The sequence below is a fragment of the Stigmatopora argus genome, chromosome 12 (genome assembly GCF_051989625.1).
Source record: "Stigmatopora argus isolate UIUO_Sarg chromosome 12, RoL_Sarg_1.0, whole genome shotgun sequence".
NCBI classification, from domain to species: domain Eukaryota; kingdom Metazoa; phylum Chordata; class Actinopteri; order Syngnathiformes; family Syngnathidae; genus Stigmatopora; species Stigmatopora argus.
Window position 1 is genome coordinate 12,119,228 of NC_135398.1, and position 18,971 is coordinate 12,138,198.

The following is an 18,971-nucleotide window of genomic DNA, read 5'->3' on the forward strand; positions in this document are numbered from 1 at the left end:
ACTACTTACGTGAGTATTATTTATTCATTGTTTATTTATTATTCATTGTTCTTATTTATTACTTATTTATTCATTTGTTTGTTGTTGTTATTTTAGCACTTTGTGGTGAAGCTTTAAATCTCATTGCACTTGTATAATGACAATAACACCATTCAATTCAAATCACTAATTAGGGAACATTAGATTAAATAGGCACCTATTGTATTGATACTAGGTTTTTCAGAGAACTAGCATAAAAACATAATTGTGCCATAATTAGTGGTCAGAGTGGAAAAATTTAAAAAAAACAAATATAACTCACAGGCCCAGCTAAACTAGTAAAGAATTGCGACTTATAGTCCGGAAAATACGAGTACCTTCTCTGCATTATCTCCCTGATGTTAATTCCTCCACTCATCGAAAACATGAGCTGCAGCACTTTCTGCAAGTAATGCTCTTTCTAATGCTGGTCAATTGATGTGGCTACAAAATACACAGACTCTAAATAGACCTCAGGAATACATGAGCTGACAGACATCAATAGTTTTGTTTTGATTGTTTTCACTCCGTGGTTGCTTGGAAGAAGACTGCCGTATTTAGAGATGCATTGGGGGTACTTATCTTTAGTAGTGGGAAGTGAATGTCGAGGACTGTTCACTTGTGCCAATAGCTGAGCCGAGTCAATGCCCACACACCCTCATTCATCAGACACTTTCTCTCTCGCAACAAGAGAAGTGCATTCTATTGAACTAATTGGCTAACTGCTTGTGCCAACGAAACTTCTGGGTTCTGTAATGATGTTTCAGTGGGAGAAGAAAAAAAACATTTTGGACCACTACTAAAAGCACATTTTTAGTCACATTTCAGAATAACAGTTTGGGTCTCCAGGTTTTTGGTGCAGGACTAGTGCGAATACATTTCTCCCACCTACATATAATTATTCATTTATTTTCTGAACTGCTTGTTCTCACAAGGATCGCGAGGGGTGCTGGAACCTATCCCAGCTGATTTCGGGCACGAGGCAGGGGTCACTCTGAGTCGTTGGGCAGTCGATTGCAGGGCACGAGGAGACGGACCAGCATTCACGCTCTGGATTACGCGGAAAAAACCCACACAAGCCTCCTGGGGAGAACATGCAAACTCCATACAGAAGGAGCGACCTGGTTTCGAACCCAGGACCTCAGAACTGTGAGGCCGACAAGCTAACTAATCTGCAGGGCCGCTCCCATATAATTTTTAGACTGCGGGCAGCATGGAATCGATTTCCGCTCGGTGGCAGTGTGATTGTGGACGCAAATGGTTGTCTGTTTCTATGTGTGGCCTATCACTGACTGGCGACCAGTCTCGGGTGTCATCCGCCTTTTACCTCTTACCAGAATAAGCCGTGACCGGACGTTTTGTCGAAAGACGTTTGGTCCCCGGACGTTTGGTCGACCGGACGTTTGGTAGAACGTACGTTTGTTAGAACAAACGTTTGGTCGCCGGGTTCACTCGCTGTCAAATTATGACAGAGAGTTTACTGTTGATATTTTGCTATTAGATATTTAGATATTAAACTCACTCTCTCTCTCTCTCATGATTATAATTTTGAGAGCTGGTTTCAACAGTAACAACCCGGCGACCAAACATCCGTTCTACCAAACATTTGTTCTATCAAACGTCCGTTCTACCAAAAGTCCGGTCCACCCGTCCGGTCGACCAAACGTCCGAGGACCAAACGTCCGAGGACCAAACGTCCGAGGACCAAACGTCCGGGTACCAAACGTCTTTCGACCAAACGTCCAAGTACCGAATAAGCGGTGTTTAAAATAAATGAAGTATAAGCTTGCCAATCCATCTCATTTCAACTCCAACAACATAATTTGCATTTTCTCCAAGTGTCTTAACGCTTTCATCCAGATTTTACATTGGCTTCCTTATCTACTTTAACCAACATTTTTCTCCTTTTACTGGCGCTAATGTTTAGTACTTCAGTCTAAATTCTATGTTCCACAATACTTTCAGTCGTCCGTTTGAAGCTTTACTTTCATTTGCACATTTTTGTCACTTTTTCCCTTGGCCTTTGAAAGTGAACTGTGTGTCCACATTCCAGGTCCACAGAGGAAACACTTGTGAAGAGGAGGAAGATGAAGAACAGGAGTACAAAAAAAAGATGTCCTTGGTGTGCCGTGGAAAAGTCATACAATGTAAAATTCATCGAGAAAATTTTATATGAATATAATGAGATTCAATTTTAACTATTACAAGGTTAAAATCAAAATATGATGAACGTTAAATTATAGATTATACTATTACAAGATTCAAATTGTGAAAGAGTCATTTTGTTGCTTATTTTTCTCGAACATGAAGCGGTAGTTTGGTTTCTATGGCATCGACTTTTGGCGACGTAAAATCTGTGTGAGCAACATTTTTTTTGCGTAATACGTGTTAGGAGATTTAAGTAATAATGGGAGAAAAGTCATAAAAATTATGTATCACTCGAACCGGGAGTTGTACAGGGTCCGCAGAGATCAACTTTTGGTGCATTAGGTCAGGGTGAAAAATTAGATTTTGGAATAATTTTGGAGGTTTATGTGATTCCGGCTGATAAGACTTTGATGAGAATGACTATTGCTAATATAGGCGACATAGTTTTAAATTAAAAGATTTTTAGATGGTGGTGTCCCTTGAGATTTTTTCAATGCAAAAAGTGTGCCGCTGCTCAAAAAAGGTTGGGAAACACTGTTGTAGAAGATGCTGGGAAACTCATTTCTTTTGCTCGTCTTTAGTATTCAGGACATATTCACTACAACACTACCAAGAAAAAAATTCCATCAAGAGGAAGATTTTGCAGAAAAAATTATAGTGGCCATAGGGGTTTGATCAGGTTAGAAGTTCACCTTGAAGCTAACGTTGGGTTCTAAGCAAATTTTAACGCTTAATGTTTGTGACCGGACGTTTGGTCGCCCGGACGTTTGGTCGCCCGGACGTTTGGTCGCCCGGACGTTTGGTGGCCGGACATTTGGTCGCCCGGGTGAATATAATTTTGAGAGCTGGTTTCAACAGTAGATATTTAGATATTAAACTCTCTCTCTCATGAATATAATTTTGAGAGCTGGTTTCAACAGTAAACTCTCTGTCATGTTGTCAAACGTGCGGCAACCAAACATCCGGGCGACCAAACGTCCGGGCGACCAAACATCTGGGCGACCAAACGTCCGTTCTACCAAACGTCCGGGCGACCAAACGTCCGAGTACCCTTAATGCTGAGGTTTCAAGCCAAATTTAGGACGCAACCCCGTGGTCCATTTTATTTTTTTAATCACAGTGTCGAGCCAAAGGATTTTAGATAATAAGGTACCCATTAGAGTTTCTAACCTTGAATAAAGTTTCAAATAAATGTTGGGATGTAAAGGCAAGCCAAAAGAAACAGTGTCTCATCTGCAACAACACCAGAGAAGAATGGCAGCTCACCACCAGCACAGCCATGACCTTTAAGAAATATATTCAAAATGAATAGATTTAGACTTTATCATCTAATAATAATAACAAATGCATTTTTAAAAGGTCACCTTCTTAATTGTGTGTACTCAAAATGAATGATGAAAGAATTAATCTTAGTTCTGCACCAATTGTTGCTATTGAACACATTATTCACTGTAAAGGCCAGACGGGGAAAAAAGTTACAGTCCTTTTGCTGTTCTACCTGAAATTAAGTTCTATATCATTTTTAAATGTGAAATTTCACCTTGTAATGTATTGCTGACACAAAACAAACACATTCATTTCTTATTCATATAAGAGCAAATATTAATTGATTAAAAAATATATTAAATTGATAGTTCATATCATGCCACTATCTATCATTTGTTTCAGTAATATATATATATATATATATATATATATATATATATATATATATATATATATATATATATATATATATATATATATATTATTATGTGTGTGTATGTGTATGTGTTAATGTGTGTTTACGTGTGTGTATGTGTGTGTGTATAAATGTGTATGTGCATGTGTGTATGTGCGTGTGTGTATATGCGTGTGTGTATATGTGTGTGTGTGTGTGTGTATATGCGTGTGTGTGTGTGCGTGCGCGTGTGTATGTATGTGTGTGTGTGTGTGTGTGTACACCCCTGCTTGTGTCATATTCTCTCATATCAATCTGTCATATTGCAACAACCCCTGCCCGTAATGTTGTGATGCCTCTGCTTGTGTCATATTATCTCATATTGTCATGTTTAGCTGTCGGCTGCGGAAAAGTTGAACCCAGGACGCAGGAAAAAGGATGGCGAGATTAGCTGTTGCAAAAATGTAGGTTCTTTTATAAACAAAAGTAAAATATCCAAATGCCAAAGTAAACAGGAGGAGAATGCACACCGACAAAAACCAAAAATGACTTACTGGTGCAAGGCACACGAGGTAAAGGCAGTAATACTCCCACACAGGTGTCACCAAACATTCTCATTAGTATATGCAAAAAGGCTCATTAAATTAACACAAAGCAGCTGGCTATGAGAGGCGGGGAAACACGCACACACAAGGAGGACACGCCTCCAACAAAATCCCAACATAACGTGGCACACATCAATCTTCCATATTCCAACAAGTGAGGATCAAACTGAGTTGCCTTTTTGGAAAATTGCAATATTTTCCTGTTGGCCTTAAATGAAAAGATAATGCAAATTTGAGTGGGGAAAGAAATCCAGATTTAAGCATGTCCACCCCAAAATTCAAATTTAATCTGCTCAGGGTTTGCAGTTTCTACAGGCACAATTAAAACACCCCCCCCCCCCAAGCAGCCCATCTAGGTGGGTGAGAGGGAGTGAGAACCTAGAGCTCATTGTCCACTTTTCCTTTTTTGAATAACAAAGAGTCCGCAGAGTCCAGAATGGAGGAAAGGACCCTGAATACAGATGAGCTCCATCTATCAGTTCCAACAAACACACACACACGCACACACGAGAGGTCTCGCACTTTGGAGCCCTTTTACGCTTAAAAAAAGAAAAAAAAGGCCCACAGTGCTTTGCTGCTTTTTTGGGGGTTCATTCCGATCACGTCGGAATGTTGTTTTGGTGATGGCATTCGGGCAGAAAACATCAATCCGTAACATACAGCTAAGTACTTGCTTAAAAATAAATATGAAAGTAATTATACAAAAATGAAGAACGTCTTACCATTAAATGTTTTAGTGTAAAACTTGTATAAAAAGAATAATGTTCTGTTATTTTTTTCGGAAGCAAATGTCACATGCACATGTAATTGGAAAAAAGGTACTTTACTTAGAAGGATGTATTTGTGATTATTTTGGAAAAAATATTTGTATTTTTAAGAGAAAAATGTGCAATATTTCATGAAAATGCAAGGACAAAAAACAAGAGGGAAAAGTCACATATTTTTGAGACATTTTCCAAGAATGATGATGTTTTGAGAGTGAAAACAAGTTTGAAAATTAAATTATGATGAAAAATGTTATTTAAAAAAATAGTGATTAAGTCAATTTACCAGAATTATACTTCATACTAATCAAGTTTAATTTTTGGTTAAAAAAAGGTTGGAATCGAGTGAAAATAATGTTGCAACAAAACAAATAAATAATATAATACTGTAAACATAGAGATTATTTTTCAAAGATCATGACTCAGGCAAAAAAAATTATTTTCAGAAATGTGATTAATAAAAAATGAAGTTTTGAGACCAATTAAATATTTACAAGATAAAGTCACATCATGAGAATGAAACCGCACCATTAAAAAATTAAATATAACTAATTAAAAATAAAACTTTCATTCATATTTCATGTCGCATATATCCTCAAAGGGAGCGCAGGGGGTGATGGAGCCAATCCCAGCTATCTACGGACAGTACACCCTGAATTAGTTGCCAGGCAATCGCAGGGTACATAGAGAAAAACACCCACTCAGACCTATAGACATTATAGAGCACATGTGTCAAAATGGCGGCCCGAGGGCCAAATCTGGCCCACCGCATCATTTTGTGTGGCCCGGGAAAATAAATCTTGAGTGCCGACTTTCTGTTTTAGGATCAAATGAAAATGAAGAGTATAGATGTATATTAAATTTCCTGATTTTCCCCCTTTTAAATCGATAAATGCTATTTTTTAATCCATATTTTCTTTGTTTTCAGTTCAAAAATCATTTTGTAAAATCTAAAAATATATTAAAAAAGCTAAAATAAACATTGCTTTAGATCTATAAAAAACTGAATATTCAGGGCCTTTAATCCAGTTCATTTAATCCATTTATTAAAAAAAAAATCTAAATATTATATCTAAAATGGTCCGGCCCACATGAAATCGAGTTGACGTTAAAGCAGCCCGCGAACCAACCCGAGTCTGATACCCTTGTTATAGAGCATTTATTCAGGTGTTTTTGGGATGTGGGAGGAAACCAGAGTACCTGAGGAAAACCCACGCAGGCCCAGGAAGATAAAATGCAAACTCCACACAAAAAGACCGGAGCCCGGGCTCGAACCCTCAATCTTCGAACTGTGAGGCGGATGTGCTAATCACTCACACTACCATGCCACCTAAAAAGAAATGTTAAATATATATGTTTTTTAAAGTCAAAATCAAAGGGAAATAGTTTAAATATATTAAAAATGGAACGTTACGAGAATGAAACAGCTACTATTTTACATGAAAAAGCTGCAATCTCAAAAGACTGATTTTGTCTTTTTGGGGGATCAAATGTAACATTTTAAAAAGTAAAACTTTAATGAAAAAAAATCTTAATCTGGTCACAATCGAGTGAATTACCGCAATGGTTGTAAATTTTCAGTGTACCCATTGAAGTGTCCTGGGAGTCAGAAGAGTTCATGTATCACAGACGGTGGGTGCATGAAACAACTGCTATCGCCTTTAGTGCTAATCTAGCTCTTAGTGCCGGGTAGTTCCTCACATAATTTACATTCGGGGAGTGTGGATGGAACAAGCTGATTAAGACTCTTGCATTATTCAACAGGAGCCATGTGAATGTGTGCGTGTGGCCGAGAAGTTAATTGATTAATTGAAATGCAGAGGCGCTAACAAACAGCCCGAAGGTAAAGACAAGGGACCGGAGTGCTCGCCTCCTCGTTCCTTTAAATCACTTTCTGCCAGTAGCAGAGGTAGACGCCCAATTTATTTGGCGTGGGAGGGTTGGCAGTGACCAATCAGTGACAGCTCTCCCAGTTAAATTAAGTTCTTGATTAGAATGTTGTCTTTGGAACTCCACTCTTGGACTCTTAACCAACTACGTTTATGAAAAATCTGTTACGTTTGACTACTCACTTCAACTGGTTACTCACTTTAATAAGCGAACTGCAAGTACTTAAGTACATACTTTAAAGAGTCAGTGTATTTAATGGAATCTTTGGGCTGTAAGGGGCAGAAGGTCCCCACCTTGGGGACTTCCTGTGTGTGCCTCCAGTTTTTTACCTAGGTCTACAATGTCTTCTGTGGCTGTGCTTGCTACTGTCTTACTACTGCAACCAAGGGAATTTCCCAAATACGGGATGAAATAAAGTTCTAATCTAATCTAATATAATTGCTTATAACACTCACCAAATATATAACAAAGCTGACTTTGTCCAAATAATGCACAAAGGGATCCCTGATGGGATTAGCCGAAAGTCAATCTATGGTACACAAACTGTGGGGGTCCACAATGTAGTGTGGGATATTGACAAAAATCCATAAATAAGCCACACTTCACGGCAAGACAAAATGTGTGTATTTATACTCCAAAAATTATGTTTTTTCAACTGTAAATTACCCTACTTCAACAATACACGAATGAAACCCACTCCATATTACAATCAAGCTACTACTTCATGGTACCAAGTAGTCATTTTAAGGCAGGTGTGTTTAACTCAGTTTTGGTTCGCAGGCCACATAAATGCGCTAGACGTCCAATCCATTTTGACCAATGTCGTCAATAGAACTGAAAGATAAGCATCCACAGCCAGTTTAAGTGAATTGGACATATGTTATTGTCAATAGCAGGCACTGTTAATTTTGCGACATTTTTTCCACTTCCATTTGTAAAGGTTCACTCCCAAGAGATACAGGCTTTTAATAACGCTTTTCTCCACTTTTACACATCAGGGCAACAAAACAGTTTTTTTCACTTAATGAAACAAGACTTCTTCCACTGCAATGGACATGATAATTTTGTTTGTTTTTTCTTTAGTTTCTAACAAAAAAATAACCTCAATAAGCTATTTGTTGCAACTAATTACCTAGATGTTTCGCTTTACTATAGTAAAATTCAAGAAGCTACTTAACATTAGACCTCCTTCAAATAGTTTGGCATCATTTTGTATTGCACAGCACAACAAATTTACATAGCTTTGTCCTTAATGACATGTTGAAAATCTATTAAAAAGCAACATTATCTAAAGTCATAGACTGAGCTACTTACTTTTGCTGTGTCCTTTGTTATAAAATTTAATCCAGTGTGAGGATTGATTGTGTCATGCATTCTTCAAATGAACATCATTACAAGAGATTGGTTGCTGCATTATTTTTCTATTAGTAACCCATTTTTCCCCATTAGTATTCCTTTTGGTGCATTTTACAAGGAATTGCACATCTTTCAAAACCATCTTAATGAGGAAAAACAACACCTTTTTATTTTGTTTTATGCAGACAATCATTTTCATGCTAATATGCTGATAAGATAATACGTGAGTCATCTCACTACAGAATAAATTTTCACGAAAAAGACAACGATTAACCTTTCACAAAAGCTCTGCCCTCTTAGATACTCGTCCTGTGTATGCCAGGTTTTGTGACTCCGACGGTAAAGTATATGGAGAGAAAACATAACGTAACGGGGGGGGCGGGCAAACTATTCCACAAAGGGTCGCGTGGGTGCAGGTTTTCATTCCAACCCATAAAGAGGACACCTTTTCACCAATCTGGTGTCCTACAAGTACAATCAGTGGATTGCAGTCAGGTTCTTCTTCTTTTCTGCAGAAATCTCATTAGTTAAAGCACATGTGTCAAAGTGGCAGCCCGGGGGCCAAATCTGGCCCGCCGCATCATTTTTTGTGGCCCGGGAAAGTAAATCATGAGTGCCGACTTTCTGTTTTAGGATCAAACTAAAATGAAGAGTATAGATGTATATTAAATTTCCTGATTTTCCCCCTTTTAAATCAATAATTGTAATTTTTTTGAGCATTTTTTTCTGTGTTTTTAGTTCCAAGATCATTTTGTAAAATCTAAAAAATATATTTTAAAAAGCTAAAATAAACATTGTTTTAGATCTATAAAAAAACTGAATATTCAGGGTCTTTAATCCAGTTCATTTAATCCATTTATAAAAAAAATCTAAATATTATATCTAAAATGGTCCGGCCCAGTATGGATGTATATTAAATTTCCTGATTTCCCCCCTTTTAAATCAATAATTGTAATTTTTTAATCCATTTTTTTCTGTGTTTTACTTCAAAGATCATTTTGTAAAATCTAAGAATATATATTTAAAAAAAGCTAAAATAAACATTGTTTTAGATCTACAAAAAACTGAATATTCAGGGCTTTTAATCCAGTTCTTTTAATACATTTATTTAAAAAAAATCTAAATATTATATCTAAAATGGTCCGGCCCACATGAAATCGAGTTGACATTAACGTGGCCCGCGAACTAACCGGAGTCTGACACCCTTGATTTAGACTATCCAATCAGCCTACCATGCATGTCTTTGGAATGTGGGAGTAATTTGGAGTACCCGGAGAAAAACCACAAAGGCCCATGCAAACTCCACACAGGTGGACCCACCCGGATTTGAACCCAGGTTTATCACTGTGAGGCCGACGCGCTAACTTTTCCGTTTGCACATTTTGATTTGAAATGTTATTTCCATATTGGGTGGAAATACATATTGATTTCCCTCCCCGCACCGTTAACGCGGCCCGCGAACCAACCCGAGTGTGACACCCTTGATTAAAGTGTCTTTGCTGGATCGGTTGCAACAAAAACCTGCACCCACAGCAGCCCTCGAGGACCGGTTTACCCACCCCTGACCCAGACTGTCAAGCTGTCATACAGCGACATTATACAGAATCTTGAATTTAGTGCATTCAAAAAGCGCACCGACTGATTCACTACGTCCACCTTGGGGGAAATTTTAGACTTTTAAGTGGGCCCTATGTGAGTAAACTTGTGCTGCGTTGCATTTGTACAAGGTATTACCACTTAAAAAGGGGAATTGTAATCATTAATAATGGGAGCACTTAGCTGAAGTTGACAGGTATATATTTTGGAGGTTCGCTGCTTTGCTTTCCGAGGATTCCGGAAAATTTTATGGCAGTTGGCGGTCAGGTAACAGTTACAGTAACCATGAAAATGGTTCATGTTTTTTCATTGTAATATCCTGTTTTTGCTGTTTTTGATTAAGTTGTATTTCGTTATATGGGAAAAAATGATTCGAGATACGAGTAAACTGACATATGAGCTCGATCCAGGAACGCATTAGGTCGCATCTCAAGTTATTACTGTATAAGGCAAGGGTGTCAGACTCGGGTTAGTTTGCGGGCCACTTTAACGTCAACTTGATTTCACGTGGGCCAGACCATTTTATATATAATATTTAGATTTTTTTAAATAAATGGATTAAAATCCCTGAATATTCAGTTTTTTATAGATCTAAAACAATGTTTATTTTAGCTTTTTTAAATATATTTTTAGATTTTACAAAATGATTTTTGAACTAAAAACACAGAAAATTTTGATTAAAAAATTACAATTATTGATTTAAAAGTGGGGAAAATCAGTAATTTTAATATAAATCTATACTCTTCATTTGAATTTGATCCTAAAACAGAAAGTCGGCGCTCATGATTTACTTTCCCGGGCCACACAAAATGATGCGGCTGGCCAGATTTGGCCCCCGGGCCGCCACTTTGACACATGTGGTATAAGGTATGAAATGCCTTGGATTTTCATTCCTTGAATGATTCTAGGGCTCAGCATACTTTTAAGGAGTAATGTTGGTTACTCAATTACTGAATTTCAACCGCATTCTAAATTGCCCCTAGGTATGAGTGTGAGTGTGAATGCTTGTCCATCTCGTTTGCCCTGCAATTGACAATTCAGGGTGTCCCCTGCATGGTGCCTGTGGTTAGCTTAGCTGGGATAGGTTCCAGCAACCTGCCCCCACGATCCTTGTGCGCAATTCCAACCATTTCTGTGCTGAAATTTTGAGAGGCTATGCAACATCAACCTTCTCAAAAGTGGAATTGATCTGTAGGAGAAAATGAAATATTGATATTACAACACCAATCCTAGTAGCCCCACAGGCCAGTAAAATGCTGTGGATCTAGATGAAGGACGAACAGAAGGAAAGAAGGCCAATTAAGGAATTTACATGTTATTTTGCTAACAGAATCACAGATCGTTATTGAGTATAAAAATACAGGGGTATCTACTGATTTGACCTTGCATATAATACAAACTTCCTCTTCATATGGTTCAAGACAATGAATCTAGTAAGCAGATGGTGACTCACACAGACACACATATCCCGACACACACATACACACCAGTAAGTCAGCGAGGGATAAAACAGGAAAAATAATAGAAGCTGTCACTCAGGTTTTGAGGAACAACAGTGGGAATGCCACCAGGCAATAAAACACTGTAGATAAAAGTGTTGGCACAACCACCCCCAAATCCCCACACATAAAGCCAAATATTGGTTATTTTACCTAAAAACTGGATGTTGTTTATTTGCTGTCCAACATCATTTCAACGTTTGAAGTATAAATTTGGTATGGACTAAGTGCAAAACTAAGGAAATTGTCCAGTTTTTGTCCAACTTTACGTCTTTTTGAGTCTGTATCCGTCTTTGCTACCGCAACCAAGATGGCGCCTTTCAAGTGACAGCCGGTGGCGGTAGCTCCGTCCACTCTTGCTCGTTTTTGTGTTTTTGCTGCTTTTCTGTCTTAATGATTTGATTTGGTGATTCTTAATGATCCCATTTACTTTGATTTGCTTTGTACTTTGTGCTTTGTTGTTCTGTCTAATCACCCTCTTGCTACTGTCACAATGAAATTTCCCGAATACGGGATGAATAAAGTTATCCAATCCAATCCAAATGTCACCAAACAGAAAAATATCATATAAGCTACTAGTACTTAAAAAAATGAGTATAGTAATTGGAATTTGCCAACTTTGCCAACTTTTAAAGTAGCCCAATGATAACATGTTGTACTCTGCTCGGCAGAATTCAAAGGCCCCATTGTTGCTGTGTTGGCCAATGAAAAAGGTTTGACAAAAGAAAAGGCCCAAAAGGTGTTTTTCCCAATGAAAACATGATGAATAGCCGCCGGCAAAGTCCCAGAGGTCATTCCTCTTATCTGGATCACGTCCTGGTCCGTAGCAAACGTCTCCAACGCCATCCCGGCTCGATAATAAAAATCCCAGCCTTCCCTGACTGAATAGTAAATCCGTATTCATCCCTCTCGACCTTGACTTCAGCCTTTCATGGCCACACTTATTTCCATAAGTGACTCTGAAGAGGAAATATGAGCACAAAGCAAACAGGCTCTGGTGCCACAATGTTGTTTTGTTCAGCTGAAGGACGCTTGATGATGAGCTGCGATGTTTAATGGAGGGAAGCTAATGTTCCCCTCAAGCTTCCTCGACTTAAACAAGCAACTCCTTTAAGAGGAACTTGACTTTCTGCCTCAAGCGTGCTGGTAATTACTCTCGAGTGCAGGGAGAAAAATAGCCTAGAGACGCTGTCATTCTTCCGTTGTCCCAAAAGAGGTGCCAACGCTAACATTAGTGCCTTTGAAGCGATGGTGCCATTGGACATGAAAGACTCAAGCAAACAGTCAAATTCACGTGTTAAGGGCTTACTCATATACTGTATAATTTTGGCTTGGTATTACTTTCCGGACTTCCGGCCAGTGTCGTATACTCAAAATATATCCTCTCCAGCCTATAATCCTTTCGACATTACTGACACTAATCATGAATGTGTTTGTATTATCACACAGATGATTATTTGTCCTACACTTTCCACACTTGTCTCGAGACCCATAATTTCTTCCCTGTTAAGACCTGGCTGTCCAAGAAGGTCTGATATATTTCAATTCTATCTTGAAAGATTCTGCCAGTATTCTCAAGGCCTAAGTGCTAAATCAAGTTAATTAACAGATTAGCTGGCTGTAGAAAAATCCTTATTAGATTTGATTAGAACTTTATTTCATCCCGTATTCAGGAAATTTCTTGGTTGCACTAAAAAAGACAGACACACAAGACATTGTAGACCTAGGTAAAAAACTGGAGCCACATACAGATAGTCCACAAGGTGGGGACCTTCTGCAGACTGAGACTGAGGTTACCGCACAGTCCCTTAGTAGTCTGGAGGTTTTAAAGATCATCTCTCTTGCCTAGATCCTCCTAAACTGTCCTATCACCTAATCAGCAGCAGCGGAGAGTGGAAATTCCTTTTTGACTGAAACCCACAAACTAATATTCAAATTAACACCCACTTTTGCCTGTTGGAAAATAATTCATAAACAGGAGTCAAATTAACAGAGGTTGTCTTTTCTCTTCCAAATAAAGAATGTTGCTCTTAGAACTGACCTGAAGCTTCAGCGTGTTTTCATGTCTTTCAAAAGAAATCCTCCAGAACACAAAACGAGTACGTGGCGTTGTGAATACGAGGTCGAAAAGGAACAAACGCCAATACCAGTCAAACTCATTCAGGGTATGAATTTTGATTAGACCCACCAAAAAGTCTCAATACTCCATCCCTGAAAAGAAACAGGAAGCGTCCGAATTTGGTTTCCGGCCATCAACGTTTGGCGACGTAAAAATGTTTTTATCGTAATATTAAGAGTTTGAAGTAATCTTGGGAGAAAAAGCCATACAATCTCAAGTACATTACTTATGTGGGTCCAAGGACTTCAACTAACAACCAACTGTTACGATCGCGCCGAGACGTCGTGGCGCGATCGGAGGGATTTGGACCCAGTATCGGGGAAGCAGGAGGAGCGAGACGAACTGAGCTCATGACAGCAACTTTAATAACTCAAAAGCTTTACAAAATAACAAGGACTTGTACATCCTAAAACAAAAACAAAACTGGAGCAGGGAGAACTGTACCTTTACAGCGATGTAAGCAGTGACACGCAGGACAATCCGACAATGACTAACCGCTTCCGTGGTGCTTAAATACACACGTCAGGAGGTAATCAAGGAACACTTGCAGCTGGTCTAACCCAACGGCAAGCCAGGAGGGACAAACAAGCCGCTCCTGACACCAACAGCTTAAGGTTAGAGTGAAAATTTCAATTTTGAAATCATTTTTCCGTGTTTCTCTAATTTATGTTGATAAAAATTTGAGGAGAGGGACTTTAAACTGTTAATATAGGTCACAGAATTTAAAATTTTAAGATTTTCAGCCGGTGGTATGCCTTGAGAAAAAGTGTGACGTGGCTCAAAAAACGGTTGGGAAAGACTGGTTTAATCACTTGAGCAATAAATTACAAAAAAACAATTTGGGACATCAACACTTTTAAAAATTCAGACCCCAAAAGCCAGCTTGCCTAGGCAACATAATTTTTGGTAGATCCATAAAACAAAGTCTCAAGAAGTCAAGCTTGAAAAGACACAGGAGGTCTGCCAGGTTGGTTCGGTGCACCACAAACATTAAACAGGAGCTGGGATTCATCAGCTTGTGCCCAGCGGCCCACCAATTGACTGTTCCCCACTTTCTGGTGAGTCACCTCCCACCACATTGCTTTGTTGTACAGAGCGCAAGTCGATCAAAATGAAGGAAGCGTCACCTTTTTTTTATTTGCTCGTATAGGTCCCACTTTTCATTTGACATAAGTAGCCTCCAGCAAATAACACTCCCATCGTTAGTTTGACGCCTTCCCATCTGGGCCGATGATTACTTTGACTTTGACTTCAACAGCTTTTAACCTCTACAGCAGGCGGCAGTCATTCGCCGTCACTCGTCACTTCAGGCAGTCATGAAACGCTGCAAATGTCCGGGTTCATCCACCAATATCCCAACTGGAAGTAAGGAGGGTGAACTCCGGAGAAAGGCAGCGAGTGGGCGAGCTAGTGACCGTCGCCATGCAAATGAGAGCAGCGTGCGCCGCCATTATCTGTCATTAGGCTGGGATTAAAGTCATTTGCTCTTGTCGGGCCAATCTGTCAGCAGCTTGGTGAGAAGATAAAATGCAGAAAGGGAGATCATACGTGATGATGATGATGATAAGGCAGGAGAGTGAGCGTGTACATTTGGGTGTGTGCATGTGGGTAAGTGTAGGTGTGTGCGTGTCATTTCAAAAGCACATACAGTGGTACCTCAACCTACGATCAGCTCGTGGTACGACGAAAATTTAGATCGAATAATTCGCCCGCGATACGATCAAAATTTCGAGATGCGACCAAGCCGGGTGGCCATGACATGAGAGGCTGTTTATCATTGTAGCGCACTTTTTTGTCGCATCTCTTTATGTATAACAGATATCTACGAGCACTGAACGATTTATTCAGATGAGTTTCTCCTACGCTTCGACCAGGAAACGCACAACGCGCATGTGCGGGCAAAAAGAGGGCTTTCTGGGTAATGAAGTATACTCGTGCACACAACACCCATAGGCAATGGCACTCTTTCTCAGAATGAAACTTCATTACCCACAATCAATACGTGGGTAAGCTCAGCTGTTGCATTTCCTGTTATTCCTTCCTTAGCCTGTTAGCTCCCGCAATCACTCATTCAAGACTACTTCTCGTTGGCAAGTAGTCATGCATTATCCTATTGTGTGCATCATTTTCGGAATATTTTGAAGGAAATACAACAGCAAACAGCCCAACGATAGCGAACGTGAGGGTGGAGGCGTGGCAAACAGCTAACCCGCCCAGAACGAAGATAAAAAAAAGATTAAAACAAAATTAGAATTCAGTTTTGTGTAAAGTTACATTAAACGTATGTTTGAGTGTGTTTGTATATATTAATCCAAGTTAATTTAAATTTGTTTGTTCCGTTAAGAGTGCCGTGGATAAAGTCCCCCCTCCGCCTTCGTGTATGTCGTTGTCTCTACCCTCCGCGAAATGCGTCTAATTTTACTTCTATTAAACACATTTTATTACTATTAAACCACTAGTTATGTGTTACTTTGTTAATAAATGGCAAGAAATAAAACATTTTTTCCAATCCAATATCCTGTTATTGGTGTTTTTTCAGAGGGTTGGAACAAATTAATTTGTTTTTAGTTCATTTCAATGGGAAACGTCCGCTCGAGTTACGAAAAGCTCGACATACGATCTCAGTCCCGGAACGGATTAAGATCGTATGTCGAGGTACCACTGTACACACAAGTGATGCTGAACTAGCTAGATATGTAAATAGATCACGTCATACTTCTTTCACAACTTTTACATATTAACTATTCAAGTCACAATGCAATGACATTCTTGAAGGAATTTGGTCAAATTTCCCAGGAGGAAGGATTGATTATCCATTATTGGCCTATCCGATAATGGAATCGGTTCCCTAGAGAAACTATAAATGGCTTCTGTACTTTTCTTTTTTCAATTCTTTGTAAACATCCACCTGCTTTTATCCAAATATTCGATTACTTAACTCACGGGCTATCTATCCATTATGTCTGTGAGGCATGGCAGCGTTTCTCTTTCGCCGTCAATGGCACTGGAACATGAGCATTCAATGCCATCCCAATACTGGACTCAACTTTCAGCTGAAAGTATTGATACTCTGTTACAAAAATTGATTCCCTTGTTGTTGCCATTTTAAAATGAGCATTCGTTGCTGCTTCCTTACTTTTCATCATGAGGCCTGAGGTCACAATTTTGTGCATTAGCTTCCCGCCTCCACATGAAGTTATTTTTGTAGTTCAAAGACTGACATTTATCATAATCTCCCTCCAATCTGATGTATTCTATAGTGATGTTTTTTATCCTACATGGAACAGGTTGTGCTACAATAACAGCCAAGAAAGACATATATCATGCAATACATCTGCTGTCCCAAAGACAAATATATAGGCCAAAAATATTTGGCCACAGCTAATCAATTTATCAATCAGTTTCCAGTTTTTCCAAATTTTTTGATTAAACAATACAATCCCTGCCATTCCAATTCTGAAATCATTTTACAGGTGAAAACGCTGACATTTAAACATTGATACTTCAAACCAACCTTGAAGGTATTGGAATTAATCATGAGTCCTGCCTCAATAAAAATCACAGAAATCCTTTCATTTTACTTTAACAGCCATTTTGGGTCATATTAACCATTTACTGCCATGATGAATTTCCTTGAAATTTTGTAAATCAAGCTTTTAACCAGCAACATGAAATCATGAAGTCAGCCGCAATGAATGTCGAAAGAGATCAAGGACGAAAAGACACAGGAATTTGGCCATCCTAGGAGAAAACTTCCCGACAAAACTTCTGTTTACTTCCAGTTTTGGTTATCAAAATCTGTTGCTCCATAAATATTGATACCAGCCATCCCTTGCAGCAATTCCTTTCTATATGACGAAAAAATATTGCAATATCAGCTGTCCCCATACATAACACAGCTTGTTTAAAAGTGTCACACTGTGTTATCAGCACAGAACCAGACAACAAATCCCAACTTTTTGCTACATTTTATTTTAGAAAGTATAAATTTCCTGCTGTCTTTGCTGCCCCCCAGCGGCCAAGAAGGCTATCCATGCCCTCCAAAAAAACAGCCTTAATGTGTTTTGTGTTCCTCCACATCACGCACACAGAAATGATGAAGAAGAAGATGAAACAGATGGACAAGGAAGCTGACGACACATTTTTACACTCAGGAAGAAGATTAAGAGACATCTAAAGTGGCCCCGGGGGAAGACAAATAAAGAGGAAAAAAAGAACAAATGACGTTCTATATACCTTCAACTTTTTCGTACCTTCTGATCCTCTTAAAGATGACTCACTGCATTTAAGATCGCCTCAACGTGAAAATGTAACTTCATCATTCTAACAATTTAAACATGGAAGGGTGATGATATTAGATCTATTTTTCAACATCTATTTTTCTCCAGGCTCTTATTTGCACTTAAAACATGCAGGAATTGAGCAGGTCCAACATTTTTATGCCAACTTTCCCCTATCGTCTTCCAATGTAACACACTTTCCTGCTCATTTGCACCCCGAAAGCGAAGGAGCCCAAGTTTCACATGTCGAACCGAAGTGGGACCCGACCGAGACCCTCAGCTAGTGCACGCCGGCTGAGAGAGCTCAACGGCCGGCCGCGCTCGCTGCGTTTTCCCCCTCCTCGCTCCGGAGGGCATGCCAAGATAAATGTTTAAAAAAACGTGGGAAAAGTGCCAAGATAAAAGCTGCAAGTATGCTCACCTTGTGCGAGAGTCCCGTAAGAAAGGAACGAGAGCCCTAAAGCAAAAATCCACACGCGTGTGCTTGGAGATGCGCTCATGGTGATGATGAGAAGGCGAGGATGAAGAGGGTGCTTCGATCCGGCTCTTTTTAGTCTTCTCTTCTGGTGGTGCAAGTGTGCACTGAAGGAGGATGATGTGAGGGAGGCTTGAGAGAGTGAGGGGTGTGGGTGGGGGGCTGGGTGAGAGAGTTAGAAAAAAATAGGGAGGGAGAGAGAGAGAGTTGGGTGAGATTGAGAGTGAGGAGTTGGGAGAGAGCGGGTGAAGGGAGAGAGTCGTAAAGCGGGGAGGTAAATGAGAGGGAGAGAAGATAGAGGCAAAGAAAAGGAAGGAGGTGGATGATGTGTGGGTTGAGTGAGTGAGTGCGTGAGAGAGAGAGAGGGAGAGAGAGAGGGAGAGGGGGAGAGAGGGAGAGGGGGAGAGAGGGAGAGGGGGAGAGAGGGAGAGGGGGAGAGGGGGAGAGAGGGAGAGAGGGAGAGGGGGAGAGAGAGGGAGGGAGAGAGGGAGAGAGGGAGAGAGGGAGAGAGAGAGAGAGAGAGAGAGAGAGAGGGAGGAGAGAGAGAGAGAGAGAGAGAGA

At 39.6% G+C, this 18,971-nt stretch overlaps 1 protein-coding gene across 1 annotated transcript in view; it reads right to left on the bottom strand.

The window, feature by feature from the left end:
- The window catches only part of LOC144085331 (contactin-associated protein-like 4), a 75,469-nt gene extending 56,940 nt beyond the window's left edge, over positions 1 to 18,529 (bottom strand). The window contains exon 1 of the mRNA XM_077614469.1: positions 18,357 to 18,529. Coding sequence (XP_077470595.1) covers positions 18,357 to 18,435 — 79 coding nt within the window. The 5' untranslated portion in view covers positions 18,436 to 18,529. The remainder of the gene's footprint in view (positions 1 to 18,356) is intronic.
- Positions 18,530 to 18,971: the final 442 nt, after the last annotated feature.